We start from the raw sequence: 19,884 nt of genomic DNA, 5'->3' as shown, positions 1-19,884 counted from the left end.
TTTAGTTTCTTCTGTAAACCATGGGGTACGCCTTTTAGGGCCCTTTTTAGCTTTAGCGATGCTACAATATCAATGGTGTCGCGCAGGGCGTCATTAAAGTTGTTAGTGAGGTTATCAATAGAGCCCACATAATTTGGGAATGGTGCCATTACCGAAGGCAGTAGGTCAGTAAGAGTCGTCGTTGTGGCAGCATTAATGTTGCGGCTGCTATAGTAGTTATTATTATTATTATTAGATTGTTGACAATGAGTCAGAACTTCAAATTTTATAAGGTAATGGTCGGACATTACTTTAGTGTACGGGAGTATCGTAACTTTAGAGGTGGTGACACCCCTGACAAGCACTAGATCTATCGTATTACCGTTGCGATGCGTGGGTTCATTTATTATTTGTGTAAGACCACAGCTATCAATTATAGTCTGGAGCGCCACGCATGGAGGGTCCGATGGGGTATTCATATGGATATTAAAGTCCCCCATTATGATTATATTGTCGGCGTGCGTCACTAGATCAGCAACAAACTCTGAGAATTCACTGATGAAGTCCGAATAGGGCCCAGGGGGGCGGTAGATAACAGCCAGGTGGAGAGGCAGCGGTGTGACAAACCTCAAAGTGAGCACCTCAAACGAGTTATATTTATTATTTAGGTTAGGTGTAAGATTATAGTTTTCATTGTATATTAGTGCGACACCCGCTCCCCTTTTAAGAGGTCAGGCAACATGTGTATTGGTATAGCCAGGAGGAGATGCTTCATTTAGCGCAAAAAAATCGTCTGGTTTGAGCCAGGTCTCGGCGAGACCAACGACGTCAAGTTTGTTGTCTCTAATGACTTCATTAACTAATAGCGTTTTGGAAGATAATGATCTTATGTTTAAAAAGCCCATATTATAGGTAGTGGGCTGTTTTGAGGATTGTTTGTTGAAATTATCCGAAGTAGCAATATTAATAATGTTGCGTTTATTATGCGTATTGCACTTTAAATAGTTTCGACCATATCTAGGAATTGATACGACGGGGATATTCAGATTGTTTGCTTGATGTTGCGATAAACTGAACGCATCATAGTTAGCTACCTCAGTACAATGTATGTCTGCCTCTGACATGGTCACAAAAGAAAAAACATTATGTGAGTTGTGTTTTATTCTAAGATAATTGCTATGTGTGCAGGGATTATCCAGCCTGACGCCGGCTAGTTCTAGTTTAAATGGCTTCTTACCCGGAGACTCCACGCTTCTTTGGTTAGCTTTTTGTTGTTAGCCCAGCTCGGCATCCCCGCTTCTGCTTCCGCTCGCACCGCCTATGTCGTCTCCATTGGCGGTCACCGCTAGCACTTGACTCCGCTGCTACAAAGGCCGCTCGATGTAGCCCACGAAGTATTCCCATGCTAGCGAGGAGGTCCACCGTACATGCATCTTTCAGTCTATAACGACCCGATCCATCCACATCCAGAATTGTCTGTCGGTCATATGTGATCACAGAGTGTTCACGCTTTGAGCCAGCCATGAAATTGACAGAAATGACGGGTGTTTTTTGCCAAATCCCTCTACACTCCCAAGAGCGTTAGCAGAGCCGCTGCATTCCCATGCGCCGCCATTTTGTCCCCAGCACTTTGTTGTTAAGGCGGCCGCCTTAACAACAAAGCGCCACCGCCTAAACTAACGTCTTAACAAGCTGCTCCGCTTAGTACTGCCTCTGTCAGTATGTCTCTGCAGCACCCAGCATTGTCCCACCCACAGAACCATCTGATTGGTTACACGCAGAGCGGTAACAGCCAATCAACAGTGCGTATTCAGAGCGCATGTAACAGCCAATCAGCAGTGCGTATTCAGAGCGCATGTAACAGTCAATCAGCAGTGCGTATTCAGAGCGCATGCAACAACCAATCAGCAGTGCGTATTCAGAGCGCATGGAGTCAGTGATATTGTGGTGGGGTGAGCAGAAAGGTGTTTAGCAGGTAAGCATAAGGCAGCGGACTCCCCCCAAATTATAATAAACACCTCCCAGTCAATTACTAGTAACATCACTATGAGCCCGTTGACGTTCTAGAAACATAAGCGGCAGCTCAGCTCACTCGCAGTCCTTGAGGTGAAGGCTAATAAGCTTTTAGCATAACGTTAGCTCACTGTGCGGTGTGTGTGCATGTGTGTGTGTGTGCGTGCGTGTTACGGACAGCAAAGCCCTGTCTGTCTGAGAGAAAGACAAGCATTATTGACCTACAATTAACAACTAAGTTATTTCACTTTATCTTTTTCTGTGTTGATTGAGCTGTGTTGAAGCAGCAAAAAACGACATTATGTTAAATGAAGAGTTTCCTGAAGCTGTCTCTGATAGTTTATATAATAATGTAACTGCATCATAAAGCCTACATGATCTCCATGGTGTTCAGGGATGAATAGTCTCTCCTATTGCTATTGTACTATTTTTTCAGCTATAGTTACATTAATTATTAGTAATGTAGCAGCCTAGCTTTGAATGGCAGGGTCCCTGCTATCACATGTTGATACAAATATAACATTTACATAATAAAAATCAACTACAGGCTTCCCAAATGCTGTAATAAATTAAGCATGATGAGTTGAGCATATGTCAGCATGTGGCCCGACGTTTAACTCTTTTTTTCAAACGCTTATTGCAAACGCTTATTAATTTGACTTAGTAAATAATTATTTTGACATTATTTTGACTTAGTAAGTCATTATTTTGTCATTATTTTTGACTTAGTAAATTACTAAGTCAAAATATTGACTTACTAAATCATAATAATGACATACTTAGTGTTGTGTGACTATCAGAAACAAATTAGTCATTGAGAGTAGAAAGCAGTGCTCTGTCTGACAAGCTGGGTCCAAGGATGCAACATGAAGTCATTACTGCAGTTTTGAGGGTGATTTATGTTCCCCTTGAGTAAAAAACAATACATTACATGCAGATGGATTTGCAGGACTATATGGACCAGACTATGATGGAAAAAGATAGCCTGTTGTGGTCAACAGAAGTAACAAGACAAAAGGATTCACAGGTAGGTGCAGGTGTTATTCATTCAGCAATCATTCAGCCCCCCACACACACACACACTCACACACACACACACGTAGCCACACGCACTATCCCAGGTGACAAGTGAGAAACAAACCTCTGCCTCTACACTTAGTATCTCAGGTAAGTAGGACTGTAGGTAAGTAGGACTGTTTTGTGTTTTGTTTTTACTTTACGGGAAAAATATCGATATATATCGCCATTCAGCAAATGGAGTGGAAAACACAACCAAAAATTGTAGGCTTCTTCACGCGACAAAGCCGGCCTACTTTACCACAGTCTGTAGTCTATTGCCCCCCCCAGGCTGTGGTGGCAGCGATGAGGTGGAGACGTGATGGTGATGGCGACAGGAGAGACACCACCTTAACTAACAAATTTTCTGGGGGAAACACTGCATATATATATATATATATATATATATATATATATATATATATATATATATATATATATATATATATATATATATATATATATATATATATATATACAGCCCGGCCCCCGACCAAATATGTTTAACCCAATGCGGCCCCCCAAGTCAAAAAGTTTGGGGACCCCTGGTTCATATCTCTCCGACCGCACTCACTTGTTAAATGAGGCATATGTAAAAATTACGGTTAAAATTCTGCAATCCCCTCACCCTCTCCCTGACTGAGGTTGCCAGATACGCAGCTGAACACTGGGCTACTCCAAGGAACTTCAAACTTGCACTGTATCTTACTAGGGGTTGAGATGCTGGGACCATAATAGACAATTTTCCAATAAAAAATCTCTAACCAACACATTTTACACAGAAATTTGGCTATTTTCAGGAGGAAGTACGTCATGCTGCGTACAGTACCACAAAAAATGGCAATCATATGGTTAATATCAGTACTATCAGAAAACAAAGACTAAAACAAACTACAATCAACGCTCGCAAAGGTTATACTGCTGAAAATAAGTAGAGCATGCTAAGCAGCCTAATGTACGCCCAAAACTAAAGAGGAGACATTTTACCAAGGTATGCCCGTGACTGCAGGGGTTCCCTCCGGGTACTCCGGCTTCCTCCCACCTCTAAAAACATGCACCTGGGGATAGGTTGATTGGCAACACTAAATTGGCCCTAGTGTGTGAATGTGAGTGTGAATGTTGTCTGTCTATCGGTGTTGGCCCTGTGATGAGGTGACGACTTGTCCAGGGTGTACCCCGCCTTCCGCCCAAATGCAGCTGTGATAGGCTCCAGCAACCCCTGTGACCCCAAAAGGGACAAGCGGTAGAAAATGGATGGATGGATGCCTATAGGCTACTGTTTCAAACATTTCAGATTGCTACATAACTTGGTACATGTAGTCCACAATATGCAAACACGAAAGAGGAATTATTTTATCATGTGATTTGGCTGTCTCCATACTTTTCACATTGCCACGGCAACCGTGCTAATGTTGGAACCCATTTCCTCAGCATATCAGCATATTGAGAACGAAATAGGCACTGACCCATATCCACATACAGTCGTGGTCTAAAGTTTACATACACTGGAGAAGGACATAATGTCATGGCTGTCTTGAGTTTCCAATAATTTCTACAACTCTTATTTTTTTGTGATAGAGTGATTGGAGCACATACTTGTTTGTCACAAAAAACATTCATGAAGTTTGGTTCTTTTATGAATTTACTATGGGTCTACTGAAAAAGTGACCAAATCTGGTGTGTCAAAAGTATACATACAGGTACAGCAATGTTAATATTTGGTTACAGATCCCTTGGCAAATTTCACTGCAATAAGGCGCTTTTGGTAGCCATCCACAAGCTTCTGGTTGAATTTTTTACCACTCCTCTCGACAAAAAATGGTGCAGTTCAGCTAAATGTGTTGGTTTACTGACAAGGACTTGTTTCTTCAGTATTTTCCACACGTCAGGACTTTGGGAAGGCCATTGTAAAACCTTAATTCTAGCCTGATTTAGCCATTCCTTTACCACTTTTGACGTGTGTTTGGGGTCATTGTCCTGTTGGAACGCCCAACTGCGCCCGAGACCCAACCTCCGGGCTGACGATTTTAGGTTGTCCTCAAGAATTTGGAGGTAATCCTCCTTTTGTATTGTCCTGTGTACTCTGTAAGCACCAGTTCCATTGGCAGCAAAACAGGCCCAGAGCATAATACTACCACCACCATGCTTGACGGTAGAAATGGTGTTCCTGGGATTAAAGGCCTCATCTTTTCTCCTCCAAACATATTGCTTGGTATTGTGGCCAAACAGCTCAATTTTTGTTTAATCTGACCACAGAACTTTTCTCCAGAAGGTCTTATCTTTGTCCATGTGATGTCAGATGAAACAAAAATTGGGCTGTTTGGCTTATCCATCACTCTCAGCAATTCTTCCGTCTCACCCTCCACCCAAGTTAAGAGTCTGGGTGTCATCCTAAATAGCACACTCTCTTTTCAAGCCCACATAAACAACATTACCCGGTCTGCTTAATTTAATCTACGCAATATTTATCACCTTTGCTCATCCCTGACCCCGCATACTGCTGCCATACTGGTTGATAGCCTTGTCACCTCTCACCTGGACTACAGCAAATCTCTCCTGTTTGATCTCCCTCACAAGTCACTTTACAAACTTCAGTTTCTCCAGAACTCTGCTTCCCGGATAATCACCAGAACCCCTTCAATCCAGCACATCACTCCTGTTCTGCAGCAACTCCACTGGTTTTCCATAGCCTTTGGAGCTCAGTACCACCGGACCTTCGCAATATGCACTCAATTTTCCTCTTCAAATCAAGACTCAAAACACACCTATTCCTGACTGCTTATTCACTGTAAATGTTATGTCTTTTTTGTTCTTTTTATCCAATTGATTGTATTGCTTTGTTTTTGTACAGTGTCCTTGAATGCCTAGAAAGGCGCCTTAAAAGTCAAATGCATTATTATTAAAGTCTGCAAAGTAATATGTGAAAGAAATACATCAAGATCCTTATGTTGTTAATCAGAGTATGATTATAGGAACCTCCTGGAGTACTTGGCTGGATTGATAGAAACAAGAGATTTGAACCCTCAGTCTCCTGAATGTGCAGCCAACATGTTAACCACTTGGCCATTTGAGTTGTACAGATTACTATTTTGGTTTCTGTAGTTAAATCATATTTGTCTTCAATTAAGGTAAATATGTATTTTTCCATTCTTCATTCTAGATTAGAAGTCAAACTCCAGTTCCACACTATACACCCTGCGATATTGTATATTGAACGTACACCCTTATTTTGCCCCATGTGCACATCATTAATCTAAAATATTATTTTAGTTGTTGATTATCTTAGTCTGAGACTGTAGTCTGGAACTAGTCAATCTGAAGTTAAGTGACACCTCAGAAAGCAACTGGATTAGTGCTGATTAATTTAAACCACAGTCCTGGTTTTATTCATGCCCTGAACACGAAACAAGGCCATTGAGTTTGAACAGTTTGTTAAACTAGATCATAATAGTACATTGTTTATTTGCTTAATCCATTTCATAACTGAAATACACATAACAGTTTTAAGTGTTGTACATGCATACAAACAATTAATGTACATTCTTGGGTAGCAGGTTATAGTTTGCAAATGCACCAAATCAATTAATTTCAATATTTTTGAATGAACAAATAAAATGTTTGAATGTTCTCGATTGGTCCAGAACATATATTATCATATGTTGTATTTTTATTTTTTTTAGATTTCCAGTTAATTGGATCATCTATTATTGCACATACAATTTTGATTTATTTTACCCTGTCAATATCTACTCTGTCTATTTGAATTTGTGTTTCATTTTCTCTCCTACTGTTACTAATTAGCATTGGTTTGGTTTTACTAAGACCCAATGATAGTTTGTTTTTGTCAATCTATAACTTTAATGTATTCATTTCTTCTGTTATTTGTTTTATCTTCTGTGAGTTCTCCGCTGAACAAATTGTGGTTGTATTGTCTGCAAATAATACAAACTTTAAATCCTTTGTAACTTGACAAATGTCATGTATATACAGATTGAACAGTTTTGGTCCCAGTCTTGAGCCATGTGGTACACCGCAATATATATTTAAAACTGTTGACTTGTGTTCTCCCAGCTTCACATATAGCTTCCTGTTAGGTAAGTAGCTTCTTACCCAGTTCATAATTAGTTGATTATTTCCTTTTCTGTCACATCCATGAGGAACATCGAGTTGGGATTTCTGTTTATAGTGTCATTCAAGTCCTCAATTGACAAGGTATCTTCTAGATTTGTGTCAATATTTACGAAGTCGTACTTGACGCTTTCACTTTCAACTACTTCGTTCATCATATTGGTCATTTTGACCGTTCCTATCTGAGAAAAGTATTGAGGTGTAAATCTTCTGAGTACCATTTTTTATGAGGCTATTTAAGGTGCCCCATGTTTCTCTCGTGTAGTTTTTATTCCTGACTGGTATTTTTTTTCCTACTTACTTGTAAGATGCTGGCTAGCTTATTTTTGTAGGTTTTGTAATTATTTTATGCCCTATAGAGCTTTGTGTTATACATTTTCTATACGATGTACTTTTCTTGTTACAAACATTTTAGAAACCTTTTGTCATCTATGGTTGCTAATTATTATTTTGCTTCTAACTAAGTTGTTTTCGTGGAGACTGTCATAAAGCATCATGAAAGAATTGAAAAAAATACCATATGCATCATCTACATCATTTTCACTGCAAACAATGTCCCAACTTTGTTCTCTCAGATCACTCTTCAAAGCATTAATACTTTTCTAGACATTGAGATGTCATTTTTTTCATCTTCCATGTTCTTCTTCCTGTAGTTTTCGTCATAAATTGGGAAAACGGGTAGAAGATCACTGACATCAGTGATTAACAAACCACTTGTATTATTATTGTCAAAATCATTAGTAAATATATTGTCAATGAGTGTGGAACAGCGGCCTGTGATTCTGCTTGGTCCTGTAATTTTAGGATATAAACTCAAGCACACATTGCATCTATGAAGTCATCAATGGTCTTGTGCTTATTGGGGTTCAAGAGGTCAATATTCAAGTCCCCACATCAGAAAAATAAATCATTTTGTATCCTTCCAGATCAAAATCTATTGCTTATATGAAATGTCAGTGAGCCCCAGGTGATCACGGGCAACATTATTGTCAAAATGAAATGTTTGGTTTGGTAAACAAAATTACCTTTGAGCTTATTGTCTCCTTCTGTGCACGACAGTGTATGAGCTCTTCTTTCATTTGGCTGTGTTCAGTCCTCAACTTGCTTATTTCTTGATGCATTGTCTCCAAATCGTGACTCTGCCTGATGCACAATTGCAAAATGAGAGTGTTTCATCAAAAACATGTGACACAAACGTGACTCCTCCTTGTGCGTGTTAAAGCTACATTTGCTACCTGCTGTTGGCATTGTCTTTGACTCTCATCTCTTCCCGATATCTCTGCTCAGCCTCCTTCAGGGTCTCCATCTGCTCTGTCAACCGCTCAGCCTCTGCTTTGTGCTTTTCAGCCTCCAGACACCACTCTATTTCCCATCTGGACGGCTGCTCGCCTCTCTCGGTGGATCTGTGTTTGAACAAATGGAGCTATTTGTGTACCTGCCATGCCCCAAGCGGATGGTGTCTTTGACCGTGAAAATCATAATGTGGAGTACCTTGTCCTCAAATCTGACGGGTTATCCTCTGGAGTGTCCCCTCCTATGTTGTGTCCTCGCAGCACCCTGGTGCACTGATTTTCTTTACTCAGCGTTGATATGTCTTGTTGGCTCTGAGTGAAAACACGCCATGGATCTTTCGGTAAAGCTGGTGGGACACTAGAGTTCATCCAGGAGACACACTGTCGTGTGTCTGAGATTTGATCCATTGCAGGCAGTGTAGTAGCCTGGACACTTGATGCAAAATATGATGGAGGCACCAAGTCATCCTGGGGTTTTTCTGTGTAATGTGAAATGTGGATCAGTCGTGTGTATGCGGATACACAAGTATTCAAACCGTCAGAATGCTTTTTCATGTTGTCTTTTTTCTTGTGTAGGCGTCAACAGACAAGATACTGCAAAGACAAGTGATACTGCAGCAAACATTTTATGACAAAACTTCAAAGCATTTTATTCTTTGTCCAATCAGATTGCTCTGATGTGGTGCTGGGGCTACGAACGACTTCCGTTCCTAGAACTGCGATGTTAAGTTGAGGAACTTATACCTACTTAAAATCACTCACACTGTACACAGAAGAGATACAAGATACTGTCTTTGCACTTAAAAAGTACAAAAATAATTTGTTTACAGTCAACCCATTCTAGAAACTGGCTGATGGGTCTCGCAAATGATGTATAAAGTACAGTAATACAAATATTAAATAAAAGTAATAAACAAAACGTTAATAAAAAAAGATAGAGTAACTGCTATACTTTTGAGACATACCGGTAAAAAGGATTAAAGTGTCATGATAATCCCACATGACCGTTTGGACTTTATTCTTTGTTCCTTTGTTTATCATTTCCTGTATCGGTGCTCTTGTTTCAGTAGTATTTCCTTTTGGTCGCTGTGTTTAGCAGCACCTTTTAATACTTGCAGCTGTGCGACCAGGTAAGGCCGGGCAGAGCCGTGTTTATAGAGTATGGCCAACTCGGTTTCAGAGTTGGTCCCAAACATGGCGCCATGTACTGTAGTCACATGAAGGGTTGTTGACCAATCAGTCAGAGTATGGCCAGACGATTTTCTAAATGATTGATCAAAAGCCCCTCACGTGAGTACAGGGCGCCATGTTGGGGACCAACTCTGAAACTGAGTTGGCCATACGCTCTCTATACACGGCTATGTGCCTGGGCGATATACCGGTATTACGAGTTATACCGGTATTTTTTAGAATGAGATATGTTTTTGAGACAATGCTACCATAGCGATATATGTACTCCTTAATGTCTGGACGCGGAAGTCTCTCCGCTCGTTCTGTCTGTGCTGGGTGCTGTGTCCCTCCTCCCTCACTCACAGATTGAGGCGGAGTAGGAGCCACGCTCATTTGACACAAACTCCAGTACGAGGAGGAGTGTGTAAAGCATACCTGTCAACCTGCCCGTTTTTCTGGGGAAATCACATATTTTGTCCTTTTTTCCCAGGGTCTTGCCGATACCGTTTTTCCCCCAGCTTTTGCTCTCCATGAAAAAAGAATCATCAGCCGTAGTAAATATTTTACTTTACTATTCTGATATTATTTTCAAGGCTTTTTAATATTTTTATGTGCATCTACCTATGCAGTAAACTTTAAAATTTGCAAAAAATTACTCATGTTAAAGGCCTAGTGAAATGAATTTTTTTTTATTTAAATGGGGATAGCAGATCCATTCTATGTGTCATACTTGATCATTTCGCGATATTGCCATATTTTTGCTGAAAGGATTTAGTATAGAACAACGACGATAAAGTTTGCAACTTTTGGTCGCTGATAAAAAAAGCCTTGCCTATACCGGAAGTATCGTGACGTCACAGGAGGAAGAATTCCTCACAATTCCTCGTTGTTTACAATGGAGCGAGAGAGATTCGGACCGAGAAAGCGACGATTACCCCATTAATTTGAGCGAGGATGAAAGATTCGTGGATGAGGAACGTTAGAGTGAAGAACTAGAGAGGCAGTGCAGGGTGTATCTTTTTTCGCTCTGACCGTAACTTAGGTACAAGGTCTCATTGGATTCCACACACTCTCCTTTTTCTATTGTGGATCACGGATTTGTATTTTAAACCACCTCGGATACTATATCCTCTTGAAAATGAGAGTCGAGAACGCAAAATGGACATTCACAGTGACTTTTATCTCCACGACAATACATCAGCGAAGCTCTTTAGCTACTAAGCTAACGTGATAGCATCTGGCTCAAATGCAGATAGAAACTAAATGAATAAATCCCTGACTGGAAGGATAGACAGAAGATCAACAATACTATTAAACCATGGACATGTAACTACACGGTTAATAATTCTCAGCTTGGCAAAGCTTAACAATGCTGTTGCTAACGACGCTGAAGCTAATTTAGCAACTTAGCAACAGGACCTCACAGAGCTATGATAAAAACATTAGCGCTCCACCTACGCCAGCCAGCCCTCATCTGCTCATCAACACCCGTGCTCACCTGCGTTCCAGCGATCGACGGCGCGACGAAGGACTTCACCCGATCACAGATGTCTGCTATCCAAGTAAGTCCTCTTTGTTGTGTTGCTACAGCCAGCCGCTAATACACCGATCCCACCTACAACTTTCTTCTTTGGAGTCTCCATTGTTCATTAAACAAATTGCAAAAGATTCACCTACACAGATGTCCAGAATACTGTGGAATTGTTCGATGAAAACAGAGCAGTTTGTATGGTGACACATTGGGTACGAATACTTCCGTTGCCGTCGTGACGTCACGCGCATACATCATCATACATAGACGTTTCCAACCGGAAGTTTAGCGGGAAATTTAAAATTGCACTTTATAAGTTAACCCGGCCGTATTGGCATGTGTTGCAATGTTAAGATTTCATCATTGATATATAAACTATCAGACTGCGTGGTCGGTAGTAGTGGGTTTCAGTAGGCCGTTAAGTATTTGTTTCAATAAAACAACTTGACACAGATATTTGGGTTTGACTTTGTCTAAATGTATTTCCGGAAAAATATTGGGATATATTTCGCATAACAATATTCAGCCAAAATATATTGAGATATGAGTTTTGGGTCCATATCGCCCAGCCCTATGACTGGGGATAGGCTGATTCATTCAGGGATAGGCTAATTCATTCAGGGATAATCGGTGCAATTCTAGGATAAAGAGAAGACAAGCAACTTGCAAGCTGAAGCTGGTTTAATTAGCTACCAGGCAGAAGAAGAGTAACACAGGTCTAGCAGAACCTCAGAAAGCTACAGGACACTTTGGCATACACAATATGATGAACCAGCACTGAAGGAAGGAACAAGGTGGAACTAAATACAACTAATTAGGTGTGCTGAAAAGACAAGGAACACATGGTAAAGGTGCTGCTAAACCTAGAGATCTGAAAGGAAACACGACCAAAATAAGAGCACCAGCTAGGACGGAAAATTATAGCAATCACAGGAAAATAAAGAACAAAGTCCAAAATGTCATGTAGGATAATGACATAAAAGTTAAAATGGGAATAAAACATACAACAAAAGTGATGTTGTCCGTACTCAGTGTAGCAGGAAAACAAAGTATTAGTCAACCCTACATATTCATCCGCCGCATGCACGTAACTTGGTACCCCCTTTTTTGTAAGGTACCCCCTTTTTTGTAAGGTATTATTCATTTATGGGAGTGCACGAGTTGTCGTAAATGGAAGACCATCTATGCTACTTGAACTAATTTTTACAGCCACTAAAACTGGAGACTGCTAAAATGCAGCAGTTGGGCTATATCCTGCCCAATTTGATGCGATCATTGAGATCACATGAGATCGGCCGATAACAATACAGATACCGATCACATGTATTAACTGTAAATTTTTCTGGAGACTGCTGATATGCAGCAGAGTTGGGCAATATACTGCAGGGTTTCCCACACATTCATTTATTTGTGGCGGCCCACCACGAAAGAATTACGTCCGCCACAAATAAAAATTAAAAATAAATTTTAAAAAATTGTTTTTTAAAAATGTAAAAAAAAAAATGTTGTTTTTTTTTGTCCTCTCCAGCTTCTCAGGCAAATCATATAGTTGATGTAGATGCCCATATCGGCTGTTCAGGTTTACTTTACAAAAGAGAAGTGTAGGATACTTCTCTTGTTGCCTTATTTGTATTTGACTTTATTAAATTTATTTATATTAGAAACACAACATGTGTATATAACAAAAGGTTCAAAGTCTGCAGGCAGTAGGAAACACATGGTTAAAGGCCTACTGAAATTACATTTTTTTATTTAAACGGGGATAGCAGATCTATTCTATGTGTCATACTTGATCATTTCGCGATATTGCCATATTTTTGCTGAAAGGATTTAGTATAGAACGACGACGATAAAGATCGCAACTTTTGGTATCTGATAAAAAAAAGGCTTGCCCCTACCGGAAGTAGCGTGACGTAGTCAATTGAACATATACGCAAAGTTCCCTATTGTTTACAATGATGGCCGCATGAAGTGAGAGAGATTCGGACCGAGAAAGCGACAATTTCCCCATTAATTTGAGCGAGGATGAAAGATTTGTGGATGAGTAAAGTGCAAGTGAAGGACTAGTGGGGAGTTGAAGCTATTCAGATAGGGAAGATGCTGTGAGAGCATATGCCACAAATTAATCCTGCATAAAAACACCTCAGTGTTTGTTATGCTAGCTCCTAGCTCCTATGCTAGCTCCTAGCTCCATATAAGCCGCCAATCCAATTCAAACACCTGCACAACACACACAATCACTCAGCCCAAAAGACCGTTCACCTAACCCAAGGTTCATAAAGCTTATATATTTAAACAAAGTTACGTGCGTGACGCGCACATACTGGCAAGCGATCAAATGTTTGGAAGCACAGCTGCTACTCACGGTACCTGATATTCAGCTGGGAATGACTAAAACAGTAAATAAACACAAGACATATATATACTCTATTAGCCACAACACAACCAGGCTTATATTTAATATGCCACAAATTAATCCCGCATAAAAACACCTATGTGTTTGTTATGCTAGCTCCTAGCTCCTCTGCTAGCTCCTAGCTCCATAGAACACGCCCATACAATTCAAACACCTGATCAACACACACAATCACTCAGCCCAAAAGACCGTTCACCTAACCCAAAGTTCATAAAGCTTATATATTTAAACAAAGTTACGTACGTGATGCGCACGTACGGTCAAGCGATCAAATGTTTGGAAGCCAAAGCTGCATACTCACGGTAGCACGTCTGCGTCTTTGTCATCCAAATCAAGGTAATCCTGGTAAGAGTCTGTGTTGTCCCAGTTCTCTACAGGCGTCTGTGTATCGAAGTCAAAAGTCCTCCTGGTTAGAGTCTCTGTTATCCAAGTTCTTCCATCTTGACTGCATCTTTCGGGAATGTAAACAATGAAACACCGCCGGCTGTGTTGTGTTGCTGCTGACTTCCTCCGCAAAATACGTCCGCTTTGCACCGAGAACTTTCTTCTTTGCTTGCTCAGCTTCTTTCTCAATTATGCAATGAACATAATTGCAACAGATTCACCAACACAGATGTCCAGAATACATCCAGAATGAGATGAAAACAGCTATTTCGTATTGGCTTCAATGTGGAAGCCATACCCGTGTTCCCCGGGCTACGTCACGCGCATACGTCATCCTCAGAGGCGTTTCAAACCGGAAGTTTAGCGGCAAATTTAAAATTGCACTTTATAAGTTAACCCGGCCGTATTGGCATGTGTTGCAATGTTAAGATTTCATCATTGATATATAAACTATCAGACTGCGTGGTCGGTAGTAGTGGGTTTCAGTAGGCCTTTAAGTGTAGGGAGTAAAACTGATGGTAGTCTAAAGTTCAAGATTTTTGGAGCTCTTTGTTCAGTGGATCAGATGTTTGATGAAGCTCTGTGTCTATCTACCACCACTACTGTTTTCTGTTTATTTGTTACTGACTGTGGCAGGACACCTCTGCCTCTGTTTCACTTTATGTTGCTGGTAAATAATATGGTTGTAGTAGTAGGCTAAAGTTAAATTATTTAGTATGCACTAATTAAAGGGACAGAGCTTTGAGACATTTTAGCTTTTATATTTTATAAGATAGATTTTTTGTAAGAACCACAATTAATAATTTTTTTTTATTTATTTATTTTTTTAGAACAGGCCCGCGGGCGACTCATCTGGTCCTTACGGGCGACCTGGTGCCCGCGGGCACCGCGTTGGTGACCCCTGCTCTAGACCATGGGTGTCAAACTTCGTTTTCATTGAGGGCCACATTACACTTATGGCTGCTCTCAGAGGCCCACTTGTTACAGTGAATATACTCTATAGGAATTATAATGTATAATCGCTTCATTATGTTACTACAAAATTCCCTATGGATTTGATTATAAAATTTGGTCGCATACAAGTACAGACCAGCTTTTGGAATCATAAGTCAGAGGCACTAGCATTTTATTCTAACAAATACAATTTGGAATATATGGTAATAACACAGGGGTTTCCAAACTTTTTTCAACAAGGGCCGCATAGTAAAAAGGAAAAAGCATGCGGGAGCCATTATTAAATATTTTTATGTTGTAAAAATATATATATACTGTATATATATTCAAAGACACAATTTAGTGTCAGATTTTTGTTACAGATGACAACGTGTACTATCATCAATTATTACAATGGTAAAAAAAAAAAAGAAGCTAAGAGCAAAATGACGTAATGCAATTAGAAAAAGCTGAAATGTTGATACGAATAACTTATTATGGTGCATTATAAAGGTAATGATTTTTTTTCTTTTTTTTCTTCTTTTTTTCCAAGATGGCATCGCTGTAGTGGCTGCTGTTGGCAGGAGCTCTGTGCTTGTGTCATCCTTTTGTGTTTCCCTCTTGTTTTCATGTGTTATCATAAATATACAGTATTTTCCGCACTATAAGGCGCACCGGATTATAAGGCGCACCTTCAATGAATGGCCTATTTTAAAACGTTGTTCGTATATAAGGCGCACCGCATTATAAGGCGCATAGAATAGACGCTACAGTAGAGGCTGGGGTTACGTTATGCATCCATTAGATGGAGCTGCGCTAAAGGGAATGTCAACAAAACAAATAGTGATTGTACTGACATTTCTACTTGCTGCTCTCTGTTCAACAACCCACGGTTCGAGTTTGTCCTCCAACTGTAGCCATCTCCCTTTGTTCCCTCGGAAACTCTGTTTAGTCTTCTTTATTTAGCGCAGGTCATCATGTTGCTTCCTCCACTTCCGCACCATTGATTCGTTAATGTTAAATTCTCTCGCTGCTGCTCTATTCACGTGTTCTACTGTGTGACTGATCGCCTTGAGTTTAAACTCTGCGTCGTAAGCGTGTCTCTTAATAGGAGCCATTATTGGGTCTTTACATAAAGTTTAGGTCTCGCAACTACGGTAAGCAGCCGCCGACCTAATTTTCCCCGTAGAAGAATAAGTTCTTCTTCTACGGTAAGCAGCCGCCGACTTCAAAAAGAAGCGCTTCTTCTTCTACGGGGGAAAATTAAGTCGGCGGCTGCTTACCGTAGTTGCGAGACCTGGTTTTTCTTTTTAATTTATGCGATTACGTAACAAGAGGCTGAGGTTTTTTTTTTCATACATTAATTTGTTTGTGGTATCCCAACACGTATAAATTTGACCTGCACAAATAGATTTGGCGCTACCTGTTGCTCTCACTCAAACACATTACAATGGGACCTTGTGAGAGTGAAACTTATAAATCCAACTCTGTACACCAGATGGCATTGTAACTATGCTTTAACATGCCTCATATGCAATGCCAGGGAATGTGTTGCCAATTTAGCAACTTTGTCTATATTGCTGGGTTGCACATCCAGTCGATGTTCCCTCGGACTTAAGCACATGGAGATCAGACAGCGTATACCTCGCAAGAAGTCAATAGAAAGCAGAGTAAAAATTAGGGCTGTGAATTTTTGGGTGTCCCACGATTCTTGGGGTCACGATTCGATTCAAAATCAATTTTTTTTTTCCAATTCAACACGATTCTCGATTCAAAAACGATTTTTTTCCCGATTCAAAACGATTCTCTATTCATTCAATACATATCAATCAATCAATCAGGATTTCAGCAGGATCTACCCCAGTCTGCTGACATGCTAGCAGAGTAGTAGATTTTTGTAAAGGACAATGTTTTATCAACTGTTTGCAATAATGTAAATTTGTTTTAACTATTAAATAAACCAAAAATATGACTTATTTTATCTTTGTGAAAATATTGGACACAGTGTGTTGTCAAGCTTATAAGATGCGATGCAAGTGTAAGCCACTGTGACACTATTGTTAATTTTTTTTATTTATTTTTATAAATGTCTAATGATAATGTCAATGAGGGATTTTTAATCACTGCTATGTTGAAATTGTAACTAATATTGATACTGTTGTTGATAATATTCATTTTTGTTTCACTACTTTTGGTTTGTTCTGTGTCGTGTTTGTGCCTCCTCTCAATTGCTCTGTTTATTGCAGTTCTGAGTGTTGCTGGGTCGGGTTTGGTTTTGGAATTGGATTGTATTGTTATGGTATTGCTGTGTATTGTTTTGTTGGATTGATTATTTAAAACAAATACAAATTAAAAATAAATTAAAAATAAATAAATACATTTAAAAAAATAGATTTTTTAAAAATGAGAATTGATTCTGAATCGCACAACGTGAGAATCGCGATTCGAATTCGAATCGATTTTTTCCCACACCCCTAGTAAAAATGCTACACTTGCTCTGTTTAAAATGCTACACCTGCTCTGTTCTCACCTTTGGAAACAGTTCGAATAGAGATTGTAACTTTGTGGTATGTTCAGAGTTCTAAGATAGGCCATAGTAAAGGGAGAAAAATAGTGAAAACAAAAAAATAGAATGGTTGCTGCTGTGAAAAATTTGTCATCTTTGGTGCAATGTTCAGCATCAAGAAACCATTGCTAAATAATACATTTAATCATCCATCCATCCATCCATTTTCTACCGCTTGTCCCTTTCGGGGTCGCAGGGGGTGTTGGAGCCTAACAACACACACAGCATTGACAGCACTCGTTAACGTCTATCAAATACGTCTAATTGTGAAAGGAAGCGTGGCCGACCAAATAGATTCAAAACTCCACTTACTATAGCATAAGTCCCGAAAATTTTAAATCGAATCATGGAGGAATTGCTCAGATATTTAAAAAACAATCTTGCCTTCCTTCAAACAGGCCACTAGGAATTTGCCCAATTTCTGACGTATTCCCCAGATGTGACATCAGCTGATATTTCCATATGGGTTTACACGAAAAGCTTTGCGTGTAGTCTGACTTTATAGTCAATAAGTTCCTTATTTTTCTATATCCTCTTGTTGTGGGGCAGACTGGCTCGTGCGGTTGCAATTTCTAATACAACGTAGCATATAGTTCTGATATATCTGTCAGCAGACTCCATATAGAAGTGTTAAAGACTACAACATGGCTGACGGGGAGAAGATGCAGTTGAAGTGGAGCCACGTAAATAAGACCGCCCACAAAACAGTGCATCCTGAAGAGACGGTCAGAAAGCGATTTGAAAATGGTCTGTAAAACCTAATCTATGCAAAATTTTGACCAAAGAACCAACATTACATGTTAAAGAGAAACTGGAAATTGTGATGTATCATGTTGTATGCTTTCTTGCATGTTCGAAATAAACTCAAACTCAACTCAAACTCATTTCAATGTAGACCATAAGGTAGTGTTTAAAATTCTGAAAAAAAGGATAATGAGATCTCTTTAAATCTTGAGAAAAGTATTTTTTCTTTCGAGTGAATTGCTTCATTCCATCACATTCAGCTATTACTTCATGACATCTGGCTTATATATTTGCCTCTTTCGAAATATGCCAAAATCTGCACTGCTAGAGGTAAATAACAGTAGCCTTACAGGGCTCTGCCCAAACCCGGAAATTCTTTTAGGTCATGTGTTTGCACCCAGCAATTTAAACCACCAGTAGAGCGGAAAAACCAGATGCCTTTATATTGAAGCTATTATCATATATATCTGATGTATGACACCGAAAGACTTACAAAGTTTGCGAGTAAATAGATATGATCAAAATAGTATCAATCTCTCTGAGATTCCCGAGCCATTTTGAGAGATAATGAGCAAGCCAGTCACGTGACATAGGAACCGCAGAGCCCTTTCCCATCAAAAACAATGCAAATCATGCAGACTCTGTGGGAGCCAATGACGACTACTTTGGGACAAATGATGGTCCAGAACCTTGTATCTTTGACAAGTGAGCTACAAGTTTTAGAAGCTCTGCTAAACAGATCAAGTTTTAGTGAAACACAAAGCATCATGTTGCAATATTGCTAAGTGCTAAATAAGAAATACAAACTACAAACATAATAAAACAATAGCTTACTGTACAATGTCTGCTCTCGCTGCAATGACAATTGATAGGATGTCCATATTTTCCCGTTTAGATGAAGAATTAATTTTAATCCACACAAAGGGTTAAAAAAGTTCCTGCAGACACTTTGTTCTGTTGTAGTGTGTTTGTCTCCATCACCGGGTATAAACTGAATGTCACAGATTAACAACTTTTAGATTCATGGCTAAATCCTCCTATTATCCAGATAAGAGGCATGATTTATAATTTACAAAAAATGACGCACCAAAACGCAGAGCAAATAAGACATCGCCGGCTCAATGCTGCATAAGCTTCTTCTTCTTCTTCTTCTTTACAGTTTTACGTCAGTTTGCATCCGTATAGGTTGCATTACTGCCATCTTCAGTTTTATTTTATAATTACATTAACGTTTCTCCTCGTGTTCAGTGCAGCATAAACTACAGTAAACTCTCGGTTATCAATGCTAAAAATACTTTGTCTGTGTAACACTTATAATAACAAAATTGCTAATATTTGGGTAATATTCAAGTTACGAGATGTGAATAAAATATTGTTTGCAGGTTTTGGATGGTTATTTAGAGAGTTTTGTGGGCAAATTTTTGCTATTTCCAGTATGGTTGATCTGACTGATAACATGGTCAGACTGCAGACGCGTTTGTCCAGTGACTTCAATCCCCGATATAGCCGAATGTATTTGGAGCGGAATATTCAAAATGGCTGATTGAATTTGTGGCATTTTGTGATGTTTAGACCTTATTGTCACATACTTTACTGATTGTAAGTACAGTTGTGTTCAAAATAATAGCAGTCCCACATCACTAGCAAGATAAATCACTGTTTTAGTGGCTGC

At 39.5% G+C, this 19,884-nt stretch overlaps 1 protein-coding gene across 6 annotated transcripts in view; it reads right to left on the bottom strand.

The window, feature by feature from the left end:
- The window catches only part of cchcr1 (coiled-coil alpha-helical rod protein 1), a 44,722-nt gene that overhangs the window by 22,205 nt on the left and 2,633 nt on the right, over positions 1 to 19,884 (bottom strand). For 5 of the 6 annotated variants that reach the window (XR_009826244.1, XR_009826245.1, XM_062047938.1 and 2 more), the window contains 3 exons: positions 8,668 to 8,947; positions 8,412 to 8,579; positions 8,202 to 8,319 (listed from right to left, as the gene is read on the bottom strand). Coding sequence is in view for 4 of the 6 variants with exons in the window: in XM_062047938.1 (XP_061903922.1) it covers positions 8,202 to 8,319; positions 8,412 to 8,579; positions 8,668 to 8,947 (566 nt within the window). In the remaining 2 variants the exon portion in view is untranslated. The remainder of the gene's footprint in view (positions 1 to 8,201; positions 8,320 to 8,411; positions 8,580 to 8,667; positions 8,948 to 19,884) is intronic. The other variant, XM_062047940.1, reaches the window with a different exon arrangement.

This window comes from Entelurus aequoreus, linkage group LG05 (assembly GCF_033978785.1).
Source record: "Entelurus aequoreus isolate RoL-2023_Sb linkage group LG05, RoL_Eaeq_v1.1, whole genome shotgun sequence".
NCBI lineage: Eukaryota > Metazoa > Chordata > Actinopteri > Syngnathiformes > Syngnathidae > Entelurus > Entelurus aequoreus.
This window is presented reverse-complemented; position numbering and strand designations above follow the sequence as displayed.